Source organism: Podarcis liolepis, assembly GCF_965112155.1.
Source record: "Podarcis liolepis genome assembly, chromosome: 2".
In the NCBI taxonomy this organism is placed as follows: Eukaryota; Metazoa; Chordata; class Lepidosauria; order Squamata; family Lacertidae; genus Podarcis; species Podarcis liolepis.
Window position 1 is genome coordinate 64,596,894 of NC_139555.1, and position 24,907 is coordinate 64,621,800.

General features: G+C 42.0%; 1 protein-coding gene across 8 annotated transcripts in view; it reads left to right on the forward strand.

Annotated features, from left to right (window-relative positions):
- The first annotated feature begins 23,627 nt into the window (after positions 1-23,627).
- Positions 23,628-24,907, forward strand: part of GRIA1 (glutamate ionotropic receptor AMPA type subunit 1) — a 190,880-nt gene continuing 189,600 nt past the window's right edge. For 3 of the 8 annotated variants that reach the window (XM_083488341.1, XM_083488343.1, XM_083488342.1), the window contains exon 1: positions 23,630-24,162. In XM_083488341.1, the coding sequence (XP_083344467.1) occupies positions 24,081-24,162 (82 nt within the window). In that variant the 5' untranslated portion in view covers positions 23,630-24,080. Of the gene's footprint in view, positions 24,163-24,907 lie in introns of all 8 variants that reach the window. The other 5 variants (XR_014522259.1, XM_083488347.1, XM_083488344.1 and 2 more) reach the window with 3 other exon arrangements.

The following is a 24,907-nucleotide window of genomic DNA, read 5'->3' on the forward strand; positions in this document are numbered from 1 at the left end:
CAACCCCCAACATAATCACCATTTTTAATCTGTGAAATTGCCATAGCAACCCTCGGAGGAGGGACATGTTAGCAACAGCATGGTGAACTAATTGAACTTATTTCACAGCTGGGGAATGTAAAAGTGAATTTTATATTTAATCATGCTCTGAACATTGCCATTCAAATCAGATGAACATTCTTGTGGGCTCAACTATACAATAAAAACTATTTTTACCGCATTAGAACAGAGAGACTGGGTCCCACTTGCACTATACATTTGAAGCAGTATCATATCATATTAAAGAGTGACAGCTTCCCCCAAAGAATTCTGGAAACTAGTTTATTGAGAGTGCTGAGAGTTGTTAGGAGACCCATATTTCACTCACAGAACTGGTTCCTGTGCACTAGAGGAAGCAGATCCCAGTGAGGAGTGTAGCCAGGACTGGGGCACACTGGGGCAAGCATGAGATGGGGAAGGAAGTCCTCATAGAGTGACAGAGGATGGTGAGGAGCTGGGGGGGTCAGTGCACAGGAACCAGAGTTGCAGGATCCATTACCAGAGCCAGAGGGGCCCCATCTCCATGAACATGGCGGGCTCTGAGGAATAAGGAACAGTCAAAAGGGTGTTCTAGGAGGCTGAAGCAGGCAAGGGCCACAGCCCAGCTCCCTAGCTGGCCAGGTGGGGCTTGCTAGCTCTGGGAGAAGGGGTGTGATTCCTCAGCTGGAGTAGGCTCAGAACAGGTGAGGGTCACATCAAGCCCAGGTGCTGCAATTAGCATGCAAAGCATAAAAGCGAAGCAGAGCTGAGGTGATGCGTCTGCTCAACTGCCCATGTTGATAGACCTTGACTTGGTTGCTCCTGAACTTCCATAGTTCTGGTTTGAATCTGGACTATATCATGACTGCTGGACTTGGCTGCGTTTCCTGACCCTTGAAATTTGCTTGTGTGGACTTTGAACTTTGGACTTGGCATGCTGACTTGCTGCCAGGTAGGCCAGGTGTTTAGGACACATGGAAACTGTAGTCTCCCAACAACTCTCAGCACCTTTAGCAAACCACAGTTCCCAGTATTCTTTGTAAAAAGCCACGAATGTTCAAAGTGGTATGTTGCTACTTTAAATCCATACTGTAGATGGAGCATCTAATATCAAAACAATAGCATACGATGCTCAGAAATGTCAATTGGGATAAGCACTTTTGTGTTTGAAATGCAACTTCCACTCCTAACTTACTTATTCAGATATGAGTAGCTGCACAGGCTTCACTGGCTCAGTGCATAAGGACATTTCAGAGCCAGTAATTAGAGCCAGCAATTTGTCATGGTAGATTACTAAGAACTTCAGTGGCTTGAAATAGCCAAAATAATGAATTTAGAGTGGGAAAATAATACCCAAAGTCACAGGTCACATAAAAAATGTAAATCCTCCTCATTATTCAATGAAAACTGCTCAAGACCATTTAATGACTTAAATGCAACAGTTTAAAGCCTCCAGTTTGAAACTGGCCTGTTGAAACTTCAGGTAGAATGACAGAAAGGGTGAGAATGCCTCGCTATAATCTATTTACCCCTAATTGTGAAGGTCCCTAATCTGAGGCAAATTTACATTCAGCCTGTGCCATAACTTGGCAAGTCTCCATTTTTTGTTGCCTTTCAGAATATTAAAATACTCAGAATTAGAGATCCAGTAAGCTTAGATATCCAGGACCACAATCCCAGTTGGGCAGATGTAAGCCCATTGATTTCAAATGGCTTTTCTTTGTGTTTGTTTGTGGTCAATATGATTAATGGCAAAGCATCCCCTCAGCCTCCAGAAGTTCATATATATTCATAGTAGATAGTTGTCTGTAGATGAATTTTGATTAAATCTGATGGTTATATTGACATTTTATTCACCCATTGTGATACATGGAAATACATGAGAAGTCATTTTTAATCCTTGCCTTCCGGCTAATTATTGGCTATAATTTGATTTGAAAAGAATGTATCTTCACTTCCCTATAAGAGAATACTTGCTTACCCTCCAACATTTCTCTGATGAAAATAGGGACGTACCATTCAATAACAATAACTTTACTATTTATACCCCACATATCTTACTGGGTTGCCCCAGCCATTCTGGGCAGCTTACAACATATATAAAAGCAGAATAAAACATTAAACATTAAAAAAACATTAACATATAGAATAAGAGAACAAGAAGAACATACATATAGAGAAGATTGGAAAATGTTTATTGAATATATGGGAAATAACTGAGATTGAGATAAATCAACAGTGTAAATAAGTTTTGATGGATGTAATAATGGAATACTGAATGGTATAGTTTCTGTAAAAATTGCAGGGATTTATGAAATGTAAAATGAACCATGGAAAGAGAAGGGAAGTCAGTGATATTTTAAGGATGTAATAATGGAATACTTGCCTTCAGATGGCTTGGGGGTCAGATAACTCCATACCCTCCAACATTTCTCCAATGAAAATGGGGACATCCTAAGGAAAAGTGGGGCATTCAGAGATCAAATAAGAAATTGGGACAAATTCTCTAAATCAGTGACATCCCTGGAAGCATTTGCCCTATCACTAAGCTACAGCCCATTTGCAGTTGAGCAAAGCTATAAACATATCAAAGACTGGATTTGCTTCTTGAACTTACTTATTTTTCAAGAAAACAGAACACCTCTCTGAAATCCCTAGTGTTTTGCAATCCCAGTTGCCAAGCTCTAGCAAATGACAGCCATATCCTCCATGGTGCCAAACTGGAAATCTCTGCTGGCTTCATCAGGGCTTCATTGGACACAGCTAACTTCAGAGATCACAGCCATACATAAATTGACTGATCAGGCATGAAAAATGAGAGAACAGCCAAAGAAAAACAATTTTCTGCAAACATGGACCCCATTCTTAGCTCCCAGGGAAAATGATAAACAAGATAGGGGAAATACTTAGAGAAAATCAAGGGTAACTTTTTAATATATAGAATGTGGAAGGAAGGTGGTTAACATATGTTAAATGCTAGCAGGGTAGTAAAGTGGTTGTTCCTGTTGTTGGTGGTGTGCATTAGCAGCACTAAACAGCATGAAAGAAGAACCTCAATTTCTTGATAAATATGGGAGGGTTTGAGTTCAGTTGATGAATTTATTAACTCTGCAAATAAGGTACCTATTTAGATTTGGTGGTGTGGCCTCTATTCCCCTCACACAGCTAAAATTCCCAGAGTTCCCTGGGAAGGATTGATTGTTAAACCACTCTGACAACTGTAGCTCGATGAGGGGAATAGAGGTCCACTAAAACCCCTTGATCTTTTTCACATGCACTACTGGCAAGACTGGTGTTCCTCATCTTATATTTGTGCAGCTGATTCTTCCTGCTTAAGTTGTAGAATCTTTAATTTGTCAATATTTAAATTGAGTTTGCTAGTTTGGGCCCAGTTCTCCAATCTGTTAAGATCATCTTGAATCCTGATTCTGTTTTCTGCTTGCATTAGCTAACCCTTCCAGTTTGCTGTTATCTGCAGATTTGATAAGCATTCCTTTAATTTCTTCATCCAGGTAATTTATAAGGATGTTATTGGACAGAAACCTGTGGCACCCCACTTGTCTCCCCACCCACACACCCACCTAGGATGATAAGGAACCATTAGTAAGCACACTTTCAGTTCGGTCAGTCAACCAACTGCAAATCCACCTAACAGTTACCTCATCAAACCCACGTTTTACCAGCTTCTGTGTAAGAATATCATGGCAGCTTTGCCAAATCTTACTGAAATCAAGATCTGGCAAAGCATTTCCTTGATCCACCCACTGGTGGAGGAACGGGGGAGCTCACCGCTCCTGGTGGCATGATCCTGGTGGGGTGCCATCGCGGCTGCCCCCCACCCCCGCACTGGGTGCCACGCCCCCTCAGGCGGCACGTCACGCCCCCGTGATGCTCAGCAGCCACACCCCTGCCTGCTCTCCACTCCCCCAGCCGGAGCTTGAAGCTCTGCCACTGGATCCACCCAGATTGTAATTCTTTCAAAACAGGAAGTGCATATCGACTTCATGCTCTCATAATATGAATCGTGTGTAATTGGTATATTAGTAAAAGAATAGAATGTACAGAAGGGCTGTGTTTGCATGACATGCTAAGATAAGCCTTGGCTTAGCAAGATCATGTGAATGTGAGGGTTCCAAGAAAGGAGGTTGCAACTGCTTATGATTGTACATGCATAGGCAGTTTGGTTTCTGCTAAATATGGCATTTGTAGTGGTGATCTTGTCTTGCTCCCAGAGACCATCATGAGCAGACCCTACATGTAGGGATGGGGGGGGGGATTTGAGAAGGTTGCATTTGATGACAAACCTCTCTAATTTGCAATTTCAGATTTGAAACAAATCATAAAACAAAACAGCTATCCTTTGAAATTTGGACTTCTCTGAATTTTGCAACAGAGCTCTACAGTCATGCATACAAAAATGTGTATACTAAAGTGTGGATGAAAATGTATCATGCAAAAATGTATTTTATTAAAGGGAAATGGTTTGCAAAATTGAGGAGAAATGTAAATATATTTGTTGGGAGAAATTTGCATTAAAACATTGATGAATTTTCATGAGAACTTTTTTTTTAAGACAACCTGAAGAATTGAGTTTAAGAGGGGGGAAATGAGAAACTTGGAAATTAAAATTGATCGTTTTGTATATCCCTACCAATGCACGTTTCCTGATTATTATTTCAAAGGAAATTGCTTCAGAATTTATTTATTTTTTTAAAAAAATGACTTCAGTCCAATTAACTCTCTAGAATTGCTAAACCAAAGGCAACTGACATGCAAAAAGCTTTAAATGCATAACTCAATACAAAACAATTTTAGGGTGCCCCTTACCTGATAGTAAGACCCATTGAAGTCATGTGTAGGATTGCACTGTAAAACAAACTGCTGATAACAGCAGTCCATAAGTAGCATGTAATATAACAGATAAAATCCATCATTATATCCTGTCAAAACAACAGAGAACAGGCCATTTTTCTTCACAACTGAAAGATAATGAAGTAGGTCACTGGTAAAACTATTTGGGAAAGTCACTCTATATCTGGAGTGTCCTTCCTAGTAGCTACTCACCTGACTTCTGGAAACATTACTCTTAGGAGCAGTGCTTCCACAATGCTGCTGGTATAGAAGGAAGGTATAGAAGTCTTCTGGCAGAATTAAAATTTTGTGAAAGAAATGGCTTGTTCTAGTCCTGGTGTCAAGGAAGAGCTGCACCTCTCTATTGAGCAGGTGTTGGTCATTGTTCCATTATATAATAATTCTGCAAATCGTGTCCTCCATCATGGAGGGCACGTGTTGTGGTGAGATCACCTAAACTGCCTCCCTGTTGTGGGGCAGGACCATTTGGATAGCTACAACACCCAATTGGTTGCCCCTCGGTTGCTGGGGTACAAATTTGGCCTATTGGGTCATCTATTGGCTACCGAGGGGCTATTTAAGCTGCTGCACGTTGCTGGGAACTTTCTCTTTCCTGTGACGTGCATCGGGTCACCCGCCCTACCACCCTATATTTAGGGCTGTTCTTTGGCCTTGCTATGCCTGTCTAGGGGTCATCTGTTTTGGCGCAGGGCCCCGGTAGGAATTTTGCCATTTGGCTGATTGGCTGTTGCCATTTGGTTTTTGCCTACTGTGTAGCAAATCGTCACAACTTTGTAAGGTTGGTGGTTAGGCATTGGTTCAATGTTTTGTGGAGGGGAAGTGGTTGGCTGTGCCTGCTCCTCCATCGCTGCTGCTAGAGAATTCCGTTAAAAGAATCCTGGGACTTCTTGCTTTTGTCTGAACCCTGTCAAGGGGCTAGGGCCATGCCAGAGCCGCTGGGAGCATCTGGGGTGAGCTGTGAGATCAAAGCCAGCTTCTCACTCCCCCAAGATGCTTTCCCTTACTGACATATGGTATCAGTCGTTTTCCTGCCTCTGTGCAGGTTCAGGTAGTCTGGAATCATTGCCTAAGCATCCACTCGCATGCTGTAATCAATGAAGTTGTGGCCAAAATTAATGCCAAAAACCTTAAACTACATTCTGTGTTTGTTGTGTCTATATTTTGAGGGTCTTCACATGCAACTATTTAAAAAGATAACATTTCTGATCAGCTAAGGAAAATGCAAACTGAGCTTGCAATCCTTGGCTTTGCATGGGTTGCAAGTGTATTCATCTGTGACATATTGGAGGGCATGTCATACCAAATGCAGCAATAGTTATTTATTTCTACAAATTATATGCTGTTTAATTATGATAGTCTCTAAGCTGTAGCAAAGCTATCATCACTAACATTGCTGCCTCAAATTGCGGATGTCAGAGTTTTCCAACTGTGCAATTGGATGTAGCAACATTACTTTAAATTCCATAATTCTGAAGGAAGATATAACATGTTTCACTGCAAATTCCCATTCCCCCTTAATTCCACTTCCTTTGATTTTTCTAGAACGTCACGTCCCTGGACTCTGCCCCAAACTCAGATTTATTTTTCGTCTTTCAGGAGTTGGTGTCTGTGTCATATCAGCAGGCCTCTCCCCTGAGTTTTATGAATTGGATTGTTGAAGGCCCAGCAATCCTAAATACTATTCATGTTAAACACCACAATTACTGGGTTGTACCTGCCTAAGCTGTTGTGTGAGCAGAATGACTTTTGCTTGTACAGTGGAACTTTATGTCTGTCTCCTCACTCTGCAACCACCAAATCTTTTCTGGGAATTCCCCCAACCTTTTGGTAATAGATTGAGGTGGGGATACAGGGGGCATATGGGGAGAAGACAAGGAGGGGATATTTTGTTAGATGTGTGGAAGCTGTTCTGCTCAGATAGATTCAGTCCAATGGCTCCACACACTATGACCTTTCAACCTTTGTCCTAAGTAGAATTGACTTATTCATTCTTTCTGTTTCTACAACCTCATTGCAATAGGACTGAACCAAATAATTTGATGACCTCATTAGAATAGGACTGAGGCAAGTTCCCAATATAAGAACATAAGAAGTGTCTGCTGGATCAGGCCGACGGCCCATCTAGTCCAACATCGTGTTCTTACAGTGGCCCCCAAGATGCTTGTGGGAAACCAGCAAGCAGGACACTCTCTCTTCCTGTGATGGCCAGCAACTGGTAAAAAAAACCACAAAATCAATACGCTTCCCTTTCAAAAAGTTGCACCCAACTTCCTCTGAATTTCCTTAAGATGAACAATACCACTTATAGTCAGCTATTTGCGACAGAATGTGCCTGAAGATATGGAAATGTTAGCATAATTAAATGAACCTGGTTGTGTTTGAAATCTCACATTTAAGGTACATTAATTTACTGCTTTTCATGTCTACAGAATAACCTTTTAGGTTCACAGTACCTACTTTGTATCTCAATTGCCCCGTCAATCAAAGGAAGATAATGATACTTGTTCATTTTGGGAAAGTATTTTAAGGTACCTGGCTGTAAAGATTTATTCAGTGTGAAAGCAGAATATTATTCTGAATGATGTTGGTTTGGGTGCTGGGTTAACTTTCAATACAACTGATGGTAAATCTGGAATTGAGGAGTTTAAATTGTTTCCTGCTTGGCAAGGGGTTGGACTCGATGGCCCTCGTGGTCTCTTCCAACTCTATGATTCTATGATTCTAAATGTAAGTGTCTGTGTTAAATAGTTACTCCTGTTGAGTAAGAGAAAATGGCATAACTGAATAATTTACAATTCTGATTAGGAAAATGGACAAATTTAATTGCTTATTACATACACTATGATGCTATCTTCCTATTTATCTTGCCATTTTTACAAGCCCCAACTACCTAAGTTTGAGACTGGGTAATTAAAGGATCAAGGGGACTGAGAGAATCTCTTTAATGTGTAAATATTTCAGTGTAGTTGACCTAGAAGTTGACCTAATTTATTTTCCCGCAGTAATCGTGTTATTCAGAAAAAAATGATTAGACTGCCTAATGTTTCAAAGTGTGGTACATGCTGGAAGGAGACTCAGGTGAGGAAGGGTGCAAATCAAGCCTTTAAATACTATGCATTCTAATGGTCCAGTTAGAAGAGCTACTGGGTGATATCCAAATTTGTATATTGGAACTGCCTCTTCCTTTCATCCCCATTGCAGTTCCCCCCACCTCCAAATATTCTCCAAAGGTTTCCTCAATCCTCCAGGGCATATTTTGAGAGTGTGTGAGAGGCTGTGGTGGTCCTTGAGAAACATATTTGAGGGGCATGCAGGGATCTGAAGAGGGGATAAGAGGGAGTTGTGTGAGCAAAAGTCCACATTGCTGGCGGGAGGCCACAGTTGGATGCCAGCTGCTGTCTTTCAGCATACAAGATTTTGGATATACTGACCACTGCATTAACACAAATTCCTGAACCATCTGAAATGTTACTTGGAGTACTACAAAGACCTGTTCTTACATCCTTCTCAGCATGTGGCAGGCAAAGTGGCTATGTGTTCATCTTTACAGAGGACAGTCTATTTGAAGGCCTATCCGTTCCAAAACCAGTTTAAAGATGTGCAAATTCTATCTTAAGATCCACAACCTCAAGACACTTGCTTTCCTATCTCATGGTTCTTTAAGGGGCCTCAGAGTTGCCCATCAGATAGCAACTGGAGAGCAGACTGGGCAGGCACATGATGATGATGATAGTTGTTGACTGCAGTGCTTGGAGTAAGACTGTCAAATCATGTATCCATAGCGGTGACCAGAGGAGGAATGATTTCTGGGAGAAGCACAGAGAGAAGAAATACTATGGTGCATCTACAGCAGCACAACTGGAAGCCTACATCTGCCCCAGCTGCAACAAAACATGTCTCTTCCCACATCAGTCTGCATCAGCGCTGCAACCTTACAAAAGTTTGACCTCAACCCCAAAGGCACACTCCTCCATTGTCTCCCAAGACAGACAAATGGCAATCAGCCTATATAGTGGTTAGGGTGTTGGACTAGGACCTCGGAGGCCAGGGTTTATGTCCCTGCTCAGCCATGAAGTTCACTGAAAAGGTTGGGATATAAATGCAATAAATAAAAATTCCTTTACAAATTCTCTTTCTCTCTCAACTCGCATGTGCAACATTTTACGCAAAATCTCTTTTGGGGTGATGTATATCTTCTTTGGCAATACATAAATGGCCACACTTTAATTGTGTGTAGGGATCCTATCAAATACTGCATGGCTAACACTAAAACAACAACAGCCAATCTACTATTTTAGTGGTGCAAGACCTTTGACAATAATGAGGATAGTCCCTAGTTTTTAATGTTTAATGCTGTATTGTGTTTTTGACATTCAGTTGGGAGCCGCCCCGAGTAGCAGGGGAAACCCAGACAGATGGGAGGGGTATAAAAATTATTATTATTATTATTATTATTATTATTATTATTATTATTATTATTGATTAAATGAAGAATCTTTCATACCAATCATACTATTTTGATCCCACCCACCCCAGTTTTCCAATTGCTTGACAAGAAACTGCTAGGCTTGGTTACATAGAAATGGTTTGAGAGATTCCTTTACAGCAGGCATAGGCAAACTCGGCCCTCCAGATGTTTTGAGACTACAATTCCCATCATCCCTGACCACTGGTCCTGTTATCTAGGGATGATGGGAATTGTAGTCCCAAAACATGTGGAGGACCAAGTTTGCCTATGCCTGCTCTACAGGCACTTCTATGAGCGCTTCTTGTGAATTCTGAGAACAGAGGAGCTCTACATGTGAAACTCCAAAGCAAATTAGCCTTTCAGCATTCAGTGGACAGCTCTGACCTTTAGTGAGGCCTAGGAGAAGTGTGATAAAAAATCATTATCAGAGGCAAGCCATCTCTTATTAACACAGCACAAAAGAAAAATACCCAGCTTTCCCCTATCACTGTGTGTCAGAATCTGAAAAGGCTGAGACATGTCTTCTTAAGCATTTCCCATGATTACAGCTCAGGGGATCTGCATGACCAGCGGTCTGTGTTGTGAGACTCTGGTCACCTCCAGGCTGTCACTATTTTGCTGGTGCTGAAATCAGTTGCATTTCAAAAATTTAGATTTTGTTTTTTTACAGATAAAGTGCTCTACCACAACAAATCCACTTTAAAACAAAAACTTCATAAAACATAAAAAGTGAATTTAAAATGGTTAATAATTATCAATTGATGGGAAGGTGTATAATCTCTGTGCAAACACATCAGGATGAATGCTCACTGCTGTATAGCATCCCTGCAAACCCATCAGAACAGATGCTCATTAAAGAGCAGGCATCATATAACCCCTGCATAATCTCTGTGCAAGCAAATTGGGAAGAATGCTCAATGAACAGCTCAACTGGAGAGGCTCTCTCTTTGGGTAGCAGCTGTAGCAATGGCAGTCTTGCTTTCTGGCTGCTTCAAGGCCTGCTTGGAGCACCACTAATTTGCCCTGTTCATATACATTGGCTGCTCATGGCAGAAATGGGGCTACAACAACACTTAACAGAGCTGGAGCAACTGACAGTGTTACATTCCCCACAAATTATGGAAAAAGTAGTTCCTTTCCCCCTTACAAGATGCTTGCTCTTGTCATTATATCCTCCTCTGCTCATTATTCCAGTGGGGTGGGGAAGAGACATTCAGAACAAAGAGATGGAGCAGGGAGGGGGGAAATAATACACAGAGAAAAATGTATTTGCCTCCAACTGTTACCACAGTGACATTTCATAATCACAGCCCTTGGGAAGAACGCTTCAGTTCAGCAACAGCAGGAGGAGGGACTGTTTTCATAGGTAAATCATTAGAGGGTTGAGCCCCAACACCAAAAGAGTGACCAATTTGGAGTAAGAAAAAGCCTACACAATTACTTCAGAGTGGGCCATTAAAATGTTGTCATAATAGGAAAGGGTTTACAAGTATTTGCAGTCACTCTTTTTGGTACCAGTGGACCAATAGTCATATGAAATCTCAGTAATCATTGTTATCTTTCCTCTCAGTGAGGGAGGCAAGTCTAAACCAGGCTGGCTGGCTGGCTCTTGGTGATGGATAAAAAATATGTTTCCTGCTAGCTTTAAGTACCATGTTTTCATTTTCTTTTGTTTTTGCAATTTTGAAGTTGGAGAATTTCTAGCAGGTGATGATGGACTACCTTTAGAAAAACCCTCAATGAAGGATTGTCAGGTGGCCACTTTTATGAAAATACTTAGGATTTTTCAAATCTAGAACTAGATTTTTCAAATCTAGAACTAGATTTTTCAAATCTAGATCTAGATTTTTCAAATCTAGAACTGAAGCCTAGATCCACTTCAAAAGTCCATTCTTTTGAAGCCCCCCACAGCCTGAGGCTGGCATTATCTTAGAAATCAACTCTCCCCCCCAAATTGAAACCTTCAATGACAGTCTTGTTCCAAGTGGGACCTGCAGCAGGATATTTCGGTGTTGAGTGCTTCTGTTCAGGGTTTCAACCAGCCCGGTCATGTCACTCTTCCAGGAAACTCCATTCTTGTTCACCCACTACCCAACCACTTTACTTTTTTTTTTTTAAGTAGCAGCAATAGGCTTCATTTTAATTAACAGTTTGTTGGTCACAAAACTTTTTTTCCTATTAGATCAAAAGGTTACTATGCATTTTGGGGAAATTATAATAAGATTCAGTCTCAAAGATGACTTTTGATGATGAAAGTTATCTAGGCAATATAGAAACAATGATTTGTGTAAAGTAGATTTCCTTTGTATATTGACAGAATTTCCTGATCGAAAGATCTGCATAAATAAAACAGCACAGGGCTGAAACCTCTGTTGCTAGACTGCTGAACAAACATATATATGCAACCACTTTACTTTGTCCCCATCCCCAGTTAGTCAGCTTGCTCAGTCCTCACAGAGCTATTGGGTTGGGGGCTCCCCTTAGAGTTTGTTTTCCTAATGATTATTGTACTACTGCATGCCTTAGTGCTTGTCTGAACCTTCTGACTGGACTGTCCCATGGTGACTGCTTAAAGATCCACACTCTTAAAAGGAGGTCCCAGTTAGTATATAGGTTTTATTGATGTCACGTCAGGCAGCAAGACAGCACCAGAAGCCTTCCAAATCACTATGAAAATATTAACACAGTGTTTGCTTTATTGAACTTCAGAATGTGAATTGCATACTCTACTCTGAGTCCTTACAAGTATCACCTATGCAGCCAAGGAAAAGTGGTAACCATAATCGGATAGGCTGAAGGTAAAGTCTACAAACATTGTACAAGTGTTGGGAAAGCAATGGAAATTGCAATGGAAATTGGTCTCCCCCTTTATTCATCCACCAGCTGATGATAAAAAGAACTCTGTTATACAGCAGTGAACATTGCAAAGACAGAAAATTGGTAGTTTACTTCCTCAGCTCAGTTTCTCCATTGCAAAGCTTTGATTCTCTTTGGACTTTGAGAAAGGCCAAGATAAGCCATTTCATTGTGAAACCCAACCTGTTCCCCCCCACCCCACCCCCACCCCTCTGTGTTTGCAAAGCAGCATAGGAACTTCTAAGCCAGATGGTAATGATGGTGTTTGCAAAGCTGTTTGAATTATTGAAGTTGCTGATACTCCTTTATTTCTGTAAAAGGAAGAAGAAAATGAAGAAATCAGCATCCTTTTATCTTGTTTCACATGTGGGTCTTTCCCCCCAACTGCTTGCTTTTGATGCTGAAAATGAGGAACAAGAGTCGATTCATACATCAGCGTTAGACAACAATTGCCTCAATCTTTATTTGCCTTTATAGAAAGCGTTCAAAGTGTTTCTGAAACTTTTTGTCTGCACAGGAAGAAACACCCTCCCTCAAAAAAAAAAAAAAAATGCAGGGGTTCTTATCTATGTAGCTATCTGAAGTTTTGATTATGGTCTAAATCTGACACAATTATTTAGCTAACACTAAAAAGTAAAATAAAATAAATCCCTTTAGCATGTATTTTCAAGGACTCTGTGTACTTGCATTCTATTTGTTTTTCCATTCAGCCGGAAAATAGCAAGTTGCATTTATAGTAGTAATCAAAGGAGTACTGGAGTCAAGTGCCACTGTTGCAAGCAACCTAAGCAAGTTAGTGGCAATCTCTGCCCCCAATGGTGAGGTTTAAAAAGACAATGTGTCTTATTTAAAAAAAAATAAAAAAGAACAAAAGAACAAAAGCAGAAACACACTTCCCGCTGCAAGGGCTGGTGCCAAATGATTATGACTCAGCAATGAATGGGAACCAAAAAGGAAGAAAAATGAAATTGTAAAGGTACCGTATTTTTTGCTCTATAAGACTCACTTTTTCCCTCCTAAAAAGTAAGGGGAAATGTGTGTGTGTCTTATGGAGCGAATGCAGGCTATGCAGCTATCCCAGAAGCCAGAACAGTAAGAGGGATTGCTGTGCAGCGATCCCTCTTGCTGTTCTGGCTTCTGAGATTCAGAATATTTTTTTTCTTGTTTTCCTCCTCCAAAAACTAGGTGCGTCTTATGGTCTGGTGCATCTTATAGAGCAAAAAATACGGTAATTTTTAATTTACTAGCACCCAAAAAGAAATGAATCCTACCTACTGGCTGGGTTTAAAATTGTGGTATTTTAGAGAACACTTATGAAAGAGATATGTTTAAAAGAATGGTAATGAAATTGTTGCTCTAGGAAGAAGAAATGCAGTAACAATTCCTTTGGCATTTAAGGACCAGGGGATCGATGTTGCTTTTGGCATATTTGCCAGATTTTGTGGGTAGGCAGGTGTTCTGTAGAAATGTTTGTCAAATCATAGCTTGAGAACGCTAACAAACATTATAGAACGAGGATTATTTGGAGACTAAGGAAAATATGCAAGCCAAACAAATGAGCAGGATTTAAGAACAAGTCTAGCAAGTATTTAACGAAGAGCACATTCATCTGGCTGTCACATAGACATACCCAGCTGACTAGAATTCTCTAGTGTTATTCAGGCATATGGGATGATAGCCAATGTTGACTGTCAGCTGATGGAAGAGAACTTGTTGGCAGAAAAGGAAGGGGAGGTGGTTTTCAGTGACCTCCCTTCCATCAGCAGAACCTTCCATTCCACCTATATCTGCTCCAAAGTTCTGGAAACCCTCTGGAGCTGATTTAAGGAAAGTGCTGAGGGTTTGCTGAAATATTCCTCCCAGTTCTAATGACAAATATCCTATCATTAGTAAGACAGTCATCACTGAATATAATCTATTGTGATTTTGGGTGGTGACGGTGAGTTTGCAGGGGTTTCAGCTGTGTAAACAGAGCCTATGCATATTGCTTAAAAACAGGGATCCTACAGATCATTGGTATGATTAGTGCTTCCTGATGTTACTCCACTTTCCCCATGCACATTCACTGTACATGGGGATTGCTTAAAGAGCTACAATAATGAAGCAGTTTATTAGAGACACAACAACCATTTAATTATAAGAAAACTGTCCCATACACCCACCTATCTCCCTTCAAAAACATTTAACCTTTTCCCTTCTTTCCTTCCTTCCTAGCACCAGTTGGGCCAGAAAATGATAGGCTGCTGAAATGATACTACGTTAAAATGACTTCCGACAGGTATGTTATAGGCAAAGTACCCAAGTAAATGTTTTTGTATTTTGGTCGAGTCCCAAGGGAATTTGGAGGTGGGAATCGTGCACGTCTTACGCTGTACACTTTAATATCATTACAAAAAATAACAATTTGATAGGATAAGCAATTTGTTTCTACATCATTTTTAGAAAGAAAGAATAAACACTCTTTACTACATTTATATCCCACCTTTTGTTCTGGAGGATCAGGGTAATATACATGGAGTTTATCCCATCTCACAACAACCAAATGAGGCAAAGAGGCTGAAGAAATTGTGATTGTCCCTGAGTCACTCAGTGAGCTACGTATCTTGGAGGAAATCTGAACTATTGTGATTAGCTACATTCTTATGAGTGTTTGAGGTGAGATGAAATAGCACATACTTCTGATTAACACTGCCTTTATTCAATTCTTTTTAATGTTTCTCAAGATAGGGCTGAGCCACAGCTAGGTGATTTTCACAAACGTTTTTTGTCAGTTTGGAAAGGCAGAATCCTTCAGAAGATTTTCCCGGGCCTGCTGTAAAAGAAGGAGGAAATATCTGCATTGTCAGGAAGCATTGCCCCCAAATAGCCAGTTGACCTCGATGGCAAAGTGACATCTGCTCACTTTGAAATAGGCTCAAGTATTGTACAGTATGTCAGAGGCAGTATACCTCTGAATAGCAGCTGCTAGAAATGGCCATTGCACTCTGCCCACTTAGCAAAGAAAATTTTGCTAAGGTGCATTATTTTTTTCAGTGAATGGCAGAACTCGGAACCTTTTGTCCTTTGCTCACAGCAAAATGAAATGTGTGCAAACTTTACCAAAACTGCGCATCCTTGAATGACATAAAGGAGCGGGAGAGGGATCCTGCCACCAGCAGATACACAGAAATAAAAGTGTTCCCTTCCCATAATTTAGCTTTCAGTTTCCTCAGCCTTATTGGCTAATTGCTATATTTGTGATGCCAGCTTGAGACCAGCACAGCAGCTATGGTGCCTACTTGACTGACACCTTCAAATCTCATCAATCTGTTTGGGTAATTAATTGCTAGAAAGGAAGAAATCCTTTCTTATAAATAGGATAAATGGATATAGTGATGACCGAAATGTGTCCATGCAGCAGGGATGAGCAACCCCAAGCCTGGAGGGTCAGGTCTCTTTCTCTGGTACTCGGGAACCTCCCCAGGTTACACCCCAACCATTACCTGGAGGAGACTCCATTGGAAAGTTTCCAAGGTATAGAGGAGCCATCACAGGGGAGTGGACCTTGGCAATTTAAGGCTGCTCTAGCCTCTATTTCTTTTTTTTAAAAAAAAATATATATTTATTGAAAAAGTTTTTTGAATATAATAAAAAATAAAAAATAAACATACAAAATAATAAGCAGTTAAAAACACACATTAATTTTCAATAACATAACTTCCATACCCTTATTTCCTCCGACCTCCTCATACTTCCCTTCTTTGTATTCCAGTTCAGTTTGTTAGTTCAGCAAATCCTTGCCATTAAACTTTTACCCATTTATAATCCTTTTTTCATATCTCCTAAAGCATTACAGCTGGAAACCGCTTAGTTTCTATCCAACATCTTTCTAACATTCATTAATTTTACAATATTTCTTTAAATAGTCTTTAAATTTCTTCCAGTCTTCTTTCACCGACTCTTCTCCCTGGTCTCGGATTCTGCCAGTCATCTCAGCCAATTCCATGTAGTCAATCTGCTCTAGCCTCTATTTCTTGCTTTCCTCAGATGGAGCAAAGACAGGTGTGTCAGAGTGTGACAGAATTTGCCTACTGTAAAAGATATATACATTTTTCCACCCACTTCCTCTATCCCCTCCAACCACTGGCATATGTGCCCCTCCCAGCTGAAAAAGTTTTGCCCATCCTCCCCCCAATATATCCTATGCTGCGAGAGCAATTTCTTCCTAAACAGCCCAAACCCTAGACACAAGAAATGTATTGTACACCAGTTCTATTCAAAATGTAAATGGCATTTCCAAGTGAATGGGATGGAAGGTTGCAGAACCCCAAATATTTAAAGGTCGCCCACCCGACATTTGGAGAAAATAAACAAAGTAAATGTGTGCCTAACGGCAGCCACCTTGGCAAACCTCTTATTTCTTGGCCCAGCTTAACCTTAAACTCTGCTGCTAAGCTGTTTGGCTTTAGGGTGCAATAATGCCAAACAGTGTTTTCCAAGTTATAGCTCTCTTTGTCCAAGACAGTTTACTTATCTTAGGAGTTTAAAGATAGAGTTGTCCTCACCCTGATTTCCTTGACCCCCACCCACCCAAACACAGCATATTGACTATGGCAATGTGCTTTATGTGAAGTCGACCTAGAAGACAATGTCTGAATTTTGTAGCAGGGGCAGAATTCTGTGGGTAATGTGAGAAAGTGGGAACATATTCAGTCAGTAGTAAGCTTCTGGCCTCAACTCAAGATGCTGGTTGTCATAGCCTTAGACTTCTATATCCAAGAGAACAGCTCTGATCATAGCTCCCATTTCCCATATACAATTTGGTTCAGATAATGCCCTACCATGAGTACAATCATTGGGTTAGATCAGCCACAGGAAGGAGCAGGATGCTGGCTGTTCAGGAATTGTGGAACAAACTACTAGTGGAAATACATTGAACCTTTAGGAGCCATTAGGAGCAAATCTTTGTAGAAGCAAATCTACCATCTTTGTAGAACTTTTGGGAGCTGATGGGATTTGCTTTGAGGTGTTTGTTCCTGTATTTTTATTTTTTTGTTGTCACAATGTTGGTTTTAAATATTGTAATGATCTACATTAGATTTTAAGAGAGACTTTTTAAAAAGCCATAATGACTCTTCTTGGGCCTATCTGAGGCCAGAGCAACCTCTGGTCCTATCTTATCTAGGAAGGACATGGAAGACCTCCCATCTCTTTTAAAGTGGGCTGATTCTGCTTATCATACTGACTTTTAAGCCATGGCTCTTTTAAGTAACCATTTTTTAAAATCCTATTGATGGAATTCCCAGCATGAAGTAGGAAGGAGGAGGAACTTATTTGGTAGCATGTCTAGAAAAGGTGTTTAAACTTAGATACTCTTCAGAAACCAAAGATGTGTTTGTTTGCCTCTTTATCTACATAATTTAGTTATCTGACAGCAATTCAGCCTGTTTGAGCAAACATCTTCTCCTAGTTCTCAGATAGAGGTTAAATGTTAAAATGGGTTAAGTCTGGTCAAACAAGTGCTGCGAAATGAATAATTAAAGCAAAAAAGAGTTTCATTTTTGCCACATGGATATATGTATTTGGCCAGTTGTTCTCTGCATCTCACTCTGCTGCCTATGCTTTCTTGGCTTAATACAGTTTTATAAGGAGTAGGGGGGTGTCCATTCTTACATGGCTGCCCATCAATAAATATTCCTCAGATAGAAATATACAATATGATTAAACACAACAATAAAGGGGGGAAATTAATAGAACAGGTTCAGTATTAAACAGTCTAGAATTGTTGTTGTTGTTTTATTGAACTTATTAGTTGCTTCTTACCCAAAGGTCTCCAAGTGACTTACACTGAATGTATATATATATATATATATATATATATATATATATATATGCACACATGCATGAATACCACACACATGGTATAAATTAATATACTATACAACATATTGGTAAACAAAAAAGAAACCCCTATAACAATAATTTTAAAAAATAGCAATATGCAAACAATAAAGAAAACAATACTCCCATCCACTAAATGATAAAAATAAAAACTCAACAGTGATACCTTCTCCCTAGCCCAATATCATTCACATCAACCCAGCAATGAGGATAATAATGATAATAATTTATTATTTATACCCCGCCCATCTGGCTGGGTTTCCCCAGCCACTCTGGGCGGCTTCCAACAGAACATTAAAAACACAATAAAACATCAAACATTAAAAACTTCCCTAAACAGGGCTGCCTTCAGATGTCTTCTAAATGTCAGATAGTTGTTTATTTCCTTGACATCTGATGGGAGGGCGTTCCACAGGGCAGGCCCCACTACCAAGAAGGCCCTCTGCCCGGTTCCCTGTAACCTTACATCTTGCAGGGAAGGAACTGCCAGAAGGCCCTCAGAGCTGGACCTCAGTGTCTGGACTAAACAATGGGGGTGGAGACACTCCTTCAGGATTTTATCCCCCCACTCCCGTGAAGATATCTAGTGTCAAGGCCAGGTGCTATAAAACAGGAATAGTCCAGCATCTCTCTTCTATTTTCAAAGGGAACAACTGCAAAAGCAGAGCAGGAATGTCATAGTCAAAGGGATAGCTGCTCTGCTGGCTGCTGCTCATCTCCTGCCAGTGGTGGAGGTGCACCTGAGGGATTTAAATTGCCATTTAAATACCTGGGATAATAAGAAGGCCTTTATCTGGTGCCAAGAAAGACCATAGAGAAAGCATCAGGTGCCTTATCTACCGAAATACCTTGTCTACATGGAAGTGTTTGTCCATGACATTATGTATTTAGCAACATGTGTCAGATGCCAACAATATAATCAGAAAGTGGTATCTAAATGTGGTACCTCCCTATGGATCAGGAGGCTTCCCTAAAACAGGCAAAACCAGCTGTGTCTGGACTATCAGAATAGAGAAATATTGTGTATATTGTGGAATTCATAAATAAACATCCTTATCTGTAGCAGTCCGATATCTCATTTTGCCTTACTGTACAATTGCGTAATTGAGAAATAATTAAAGGAGGCAAGCACTGGTAGGGAAAGAGGAAAAAGCCATTTCTGGAATGAAGCAATAATATTCATATTCATTTACGCTGTCTCCGTCCTGAAAGCTATACAATATTCTATTAAAAATTTAAAATGATCATCATAATTACATTCTGCCCCATATATTTCAAAGTAAATCTCACATAGGGATTATCCAGCCAGAGAACTAAAAAGAGTTTTAAAAAATGACAGTACTTCATATGCATCCTTAGAGAAAGGCGGGCTCTTCATATAGCATGCATAGGAAGAATCTATTTTGCCCAGAAACTGAATCATTTTGGGGTGACATCTTCTTTCAGCTGTGATATTTCTACCAGACAATTCCTATGGCTTCTTAAGAGTCTGCCTGTGGTGGTTCTGAAGGGAGCTGGTAATACTTGAGAAGGATAGTGGACTTCTATAAGGTGAAGTGGGCCAAGGAATTATGAACCAGGAGGAATACTGCTGATGAATCATAGAATCATAGAATTGTAGATACGAAAGAGATCCTGATCATCATCTAGTCCAACCCCCTGCAATGCAGGAATATGCAGCTGTCCCATACGGGGATCAAACCTGTGACCTTGGCATTATCAGCAGCACGCTCTACCCAACTGAGCTATCAGGAAGATGGGAAGTGTGACAAAGCTGTAGGTTCCAAATACTGCTGCTTTTAGCTAGCCTGGCAACAGCCCTAGCCAGCAGTAGTCACCCACCAGGGCCAGACCAACACATTTTGATGCCTAAGGCAGCAAATCAAGTTGCATAGTGCTGCAGAATGTGAACAGAATTGGCTTTAAAAGAACACTTTCTTTCATATCAGTAGATAGAGCAAACACAATCTGCTATACTATGCTGTTAGCCTTCTTTTCCCATATCACCAAATATATGGGCCCCAGCTGAGTGGTAGAGCATCTGCTTTGCATACAGAAGGTTGTAGTTTCAATCTCTGCCATCTTCAAGGTAGGGCTAGAAGCATCCTCTGCCTGGAAGCCTGGGAGCTCAGTGTGGACAATGCTGAGCTGGTTAAACAAAAAGGGAGAAAGTAGCTCCCTATGATCCCCAAAACCCAGCAAACTGAAGTGAGATCAGAGATTAATATTTGCTGTTAGGTACATGATATGCTCTGGATCTGCACATGATTTGCCCACCATCTTTATTATTATTAATAATTATTATTATTACTGCAGTTATCCATGAGAAATGAACTTGTGCAGCTAGGGTGGGGGGGGTACCCTGGTCTAGCTGCAGGGGGAGGGAAATCTGCTGCTGCTGCCGCCCCCAGCATCTGCCGCCTGAGGTGGCTGCTTCACTGTATCCAGTAGAAGGACTGATCCTGCCACCCACATGGCATATGAAATGATGTGACTGAGAGAACTATGTAGGTCTCCCCCACGCATTTTGGTGTCAGGAGGCAAACTAGGTCATGATGATGCAACTCCTAAGGTGAATTTGTCTGCCTTGCAGAATTCAAATCAAGGATGTCTTGAATGAATCTTTATTTCAGAGATGCCTATCATGGAGAAAGGATCTTTTTTTAAGGATTCTGGTTTAACCAGGCACACTCTAGTGTTTTGAACACTAGCTCAATCCTGAAGGTAGGAATTGATCACCCATCCTCCCTTGGCTACGCAGAATAGAGGTGAAATCTACTATTTATTTACTGCTATAGGAACTTTGGAAATTCCTGCTGCTTAAGTGAGAAGAAGCAGATGCATATTTTCTATGGGAATATATTGTTGCATGCACCCTAATTTTGAGTGGTGAGAGACTCCAGGGATTCCAGTGCTTACCCAGGGTTCAGTTTCCTTGGAACAAAGGTCAATGGAGACTGTTGTGTCTTTGGAATATAGGGTTTTAGTTGCATATATATGGAACCTGAGCATAGAATGGATGGGGTCACAGCATTAACTCCCAACAGGTGTTGCTTCCTCATAGTTCTGGATCCAGCACAGAGCAGGCATGCCTCTGTTTCTCCAGCTTCCCACATCAGCCCAAACTCACGCACAGAACTCTGACTCTGACATCAAAACCACAATTCTGTGTAGAGGGCAGTTGTCTGCCAGCTCCATCTGGTACTGGCTGAGACTATCTTGCCAGAGTGATGCATGCTCTGGTTACTGCAATGTGCTCTACATGGGGCTACCTTCGCAGGTGACCCAGAAACTAAAACTAATCCAGAATGAGGCAGCTAGATTGGTGACTGGGAGTGGCCGCCAAGACCACATAACCCTGGTCCTGAAAGACATACACTGGCTCCCAGTATGTTTCTGAGCACAATTCAAAGTGTTGGTGCTGACCTTTAAAGCCCGAAAAGGCCTCGGTCCAGTATACCTGAAGGAGTGTCTCCACCCCCATCGTTCTACCCGGACACTGAGGTCTAGCGCCGAGGGCCTTCTGGCGGTTCCCTCATTGCGAGAAGCAAAGCTACAGGGAACCAGGCAGAGGGCCTTCTTGGTAGTGGCACCTGTGGAACACCCACCCATCAAATGTCAAAGAAATAAACAACTATCTGACATTTAGACGACATCCTTTTTAGGGATGTTTTAAATGTTTGAAGTTTTATTGTATTTTTAATATTTTGTTGGAAGCTGCCCAGAATGGTTGGGGAAACCCAGTCAGATCAGCTGCATATTATTATTATTATTATTATTATTATTATTATTATTATTATTTCAATTTATACTCTCTCCGTATGAACCTACCCTCATCATCTGAGGCCCTTCTTCATGTGCCTTCTCTGCAAGAGGTCCAGAGGGTGGCAACACATGAATGGGCCTTTTCTGTGGTGGCTCCCTCATTGTGGGGGCAGTACACTTGTTTGCTCTGCACGTGGCAGAGGGCCAGACCATGCTTGCATTAGCAAGGGCCAGACCACGAGTGTCCACAGAACTGCAGGTTTTCCTTTCAGGGCAACAATATGCCAATTTCCCCACATAAGTGAATGGCAATCATTCAGCTATATATTCCCAGAGGCACTATTGCGGTGGGATCCTAACTTGCCTCCTTCCTCTGGTTATCCCACCTACTAAGAACCAACCCTGCTTTGTTCTTTCCTAGCAATGAGGGCTATGCTCTTGCCTTCAGGTCCTGCAATGAGGATTTTTCACAGGCACTATTGTGAGAACAGGGTGTTGGACCATTGGACCATTGGCCTGATCCAGAAGGCTCTTCCTGTGTTTTCACGTGCATTGAGCCATGCTGAGTTCCCTTGAAACATAGAAGAGCAGGGTGGATGGGTCGGTGGGCATGCATTCAACTCCTGTCTTTTTAGTTTGCTGTTGCAGCAGGCGATGTTTTGGTTTTGCAAAGAAGAACGAGACTGTATAGATACAAAAGCCAGGATTGGTTGACTGGTTGATGAGTATGCCAATAGAGACGCTGGTGCAGCTGCAGCATTTATACATTTTTGCTAGGCAAGTCAAGCGCAGGATTGAGCTGCTTGGAGGATCCTGCTCTAGGCCGGCATGCCTGGTTGCTACTGTAGTATATACAAAGAATAAATAACAGCGATTGAACTGTGCCCTCCTCCGTTGCAGTGGATTTGCATTTACAAAACGAATGCCTGTGCCCTAAATGTTTTAAATCCCAGAAGAGATGTGGCGAGAGTGGGAAGGAAAGCTGTTCGCTGTAAAAGAGCCCGAACCTTCTCCTCATCATCTCTCTCTCTCGCACACACACATAGAGACACACACACCTCTCATTAATAAGTCTAAGGTATGTAAACTTCTAGCCTTTGTGATGCCCTCTTTAGCCTGGATTCCTTTCCGTTGAGGGCAGGAACAAAACACATCTTCAGGAAGGCAAAATGGGACAAGCAGGTTAATGATGAGACAGGTGGGAGAAAACTCAGCTGGAAAGGGAAAAGACGAATGTCAGCCTCTCCTTTTGCCTTCCCCTGAAAATTACCCCCCCCCCCACCTTCCTCTCTGGAGAGCCATTTGTTTCCATCTTACCCATCATTGTCTTAATGATCTGGACTGTAGCGAGCGACTTGGAGCTTCGCAGACCTTGGATCCCAAGAGCCGAGCAACCCCGCCCGAGGACCTATTGATCTGTGACTAAAGAGCAGAGCCCTTTCTCGGCTGGAGTTTGCCGCTCAGGGACCGGCTGGCAGAGAGGCTGTCCCAGCCAGGACCTGCCGAAAGATTGTGGAGGGAAGGCGGTTGGTGTTATGGGGAAAGGTGGTGGGACTCAGTGGTTAGAGCGCCCCAAGTTGGATGCCCAGTGTCTCCGAGCAATGCTGGGGAAAGAGCCCTGTCTGGAGAGCCGCGGGCAGCCGGTGTCGACGATGCTGAGCAGAGCTGGATCAATAGTCTGAGGCAGCTTCCGATGTTTCTATGGGAAACAGCACGTGGTGAAGGAGGGGACCCTCAGGAAAGAGGCTGCCAAAAAAAAAAAGTGGGGTGGACAGTAAAACAATGAGAGGGAAATGAGCAGGAGGAGAGAGAGTACAGTGTGTGTGTGTGTGTGTGTGTGTGTGTGTGTGTGAGAGAGAGAGAGAGAGAGAGAGAGAGAGAGAAGACTGTGTGTGCATGCATGTGAGTGAGTGAGTGAGTGAGTGAGAGAGAGAGAGAGAGGAGGGGGGCTGTGGATGAGAAAGGGTTTCTCTCTCTCTTCCTCTCTCTCTCAGAGCTCAGTTAATCCTGCTGTCAGTTGGCGTTAAGGCAACGATCTAAGCGCTGGATTCCAGGAGAAAGAGACACACGGCAGTATAGAAGGAAGTGAGGACCGAAAGGGGGGAGAGGAAAAGGAAAAAGAAAGGAAGGAAGAAAGAAAGCAAGGAAGAAAACCAGAAGGGGGGAACTACCAAATCTATGCTTGGACCTGGGCTTCTTTCTCGCCAATGCAAAAGGGAATATGCAGCACATTTTTGCCTTCTTCTGCACCAGTTTCCTAGGGGCAGTGTTGGGGGTCAATTTCCCCAGCAACATCCAGATAGGTGAGTGCGAAAAGGTTGCCCATTCTGTAGCGAACGCATTTTCCTGGATGGCTCTGTGTGTGTGTGTGAGAGAGAGAGAGAGAGAGAGAAATCTAGCCCATCCACCGCCTCCACTTGCAAAGAAAGAATGGGGGTCTGGCCCATGCATGGGGTGGATTTGCTACAGAATTGGGGGATCGGGGGGGGGAATAGATAGTGATATGGGATGGATCTCTCCTTCTTAGTGGGTGGGGGACATGCCTGCACATGCCTGCTTCCGAAATGGAGGAAGCAAACAATTTCTCTCTCATCCTAAATCTGGGACTCAGCATTTCATTTGGGGAAGGGTAGACCGGGGCACTTTGCATTCTTTTGCCATCCTTTGATTTGGGGGAGTGGGGAATGGTTTCTACTGTCCGTAAGTAAAGAGATAACCTCGGGGAGAAACCAGTCTTTGTTGTTGCGCTGAAACAAAAGCAGAACAACGCCAGGAAGGTGTTGCACTCAGGCTCCTTCCATTCCATGCATCCACTTGTTTCCCGCCCCCCCCCTCCACCTTCCCAAGCATCAGCGATACACCTTTCATTCATTTCGGCCCCCCCCCATTCAATCAGCAGGCAGCTTCTCTCCCCCACCCCAAATACATAACTGATAGTATTTGCTATTCCTCCTCGCCCTTATGTCTCTTTGCAATGCCAATTCCTGGCTCGCCCTCGCCGTAAGGGGGGGGGGGAGAGAAACTCATGGGATAGCCTCACTTGCAGGA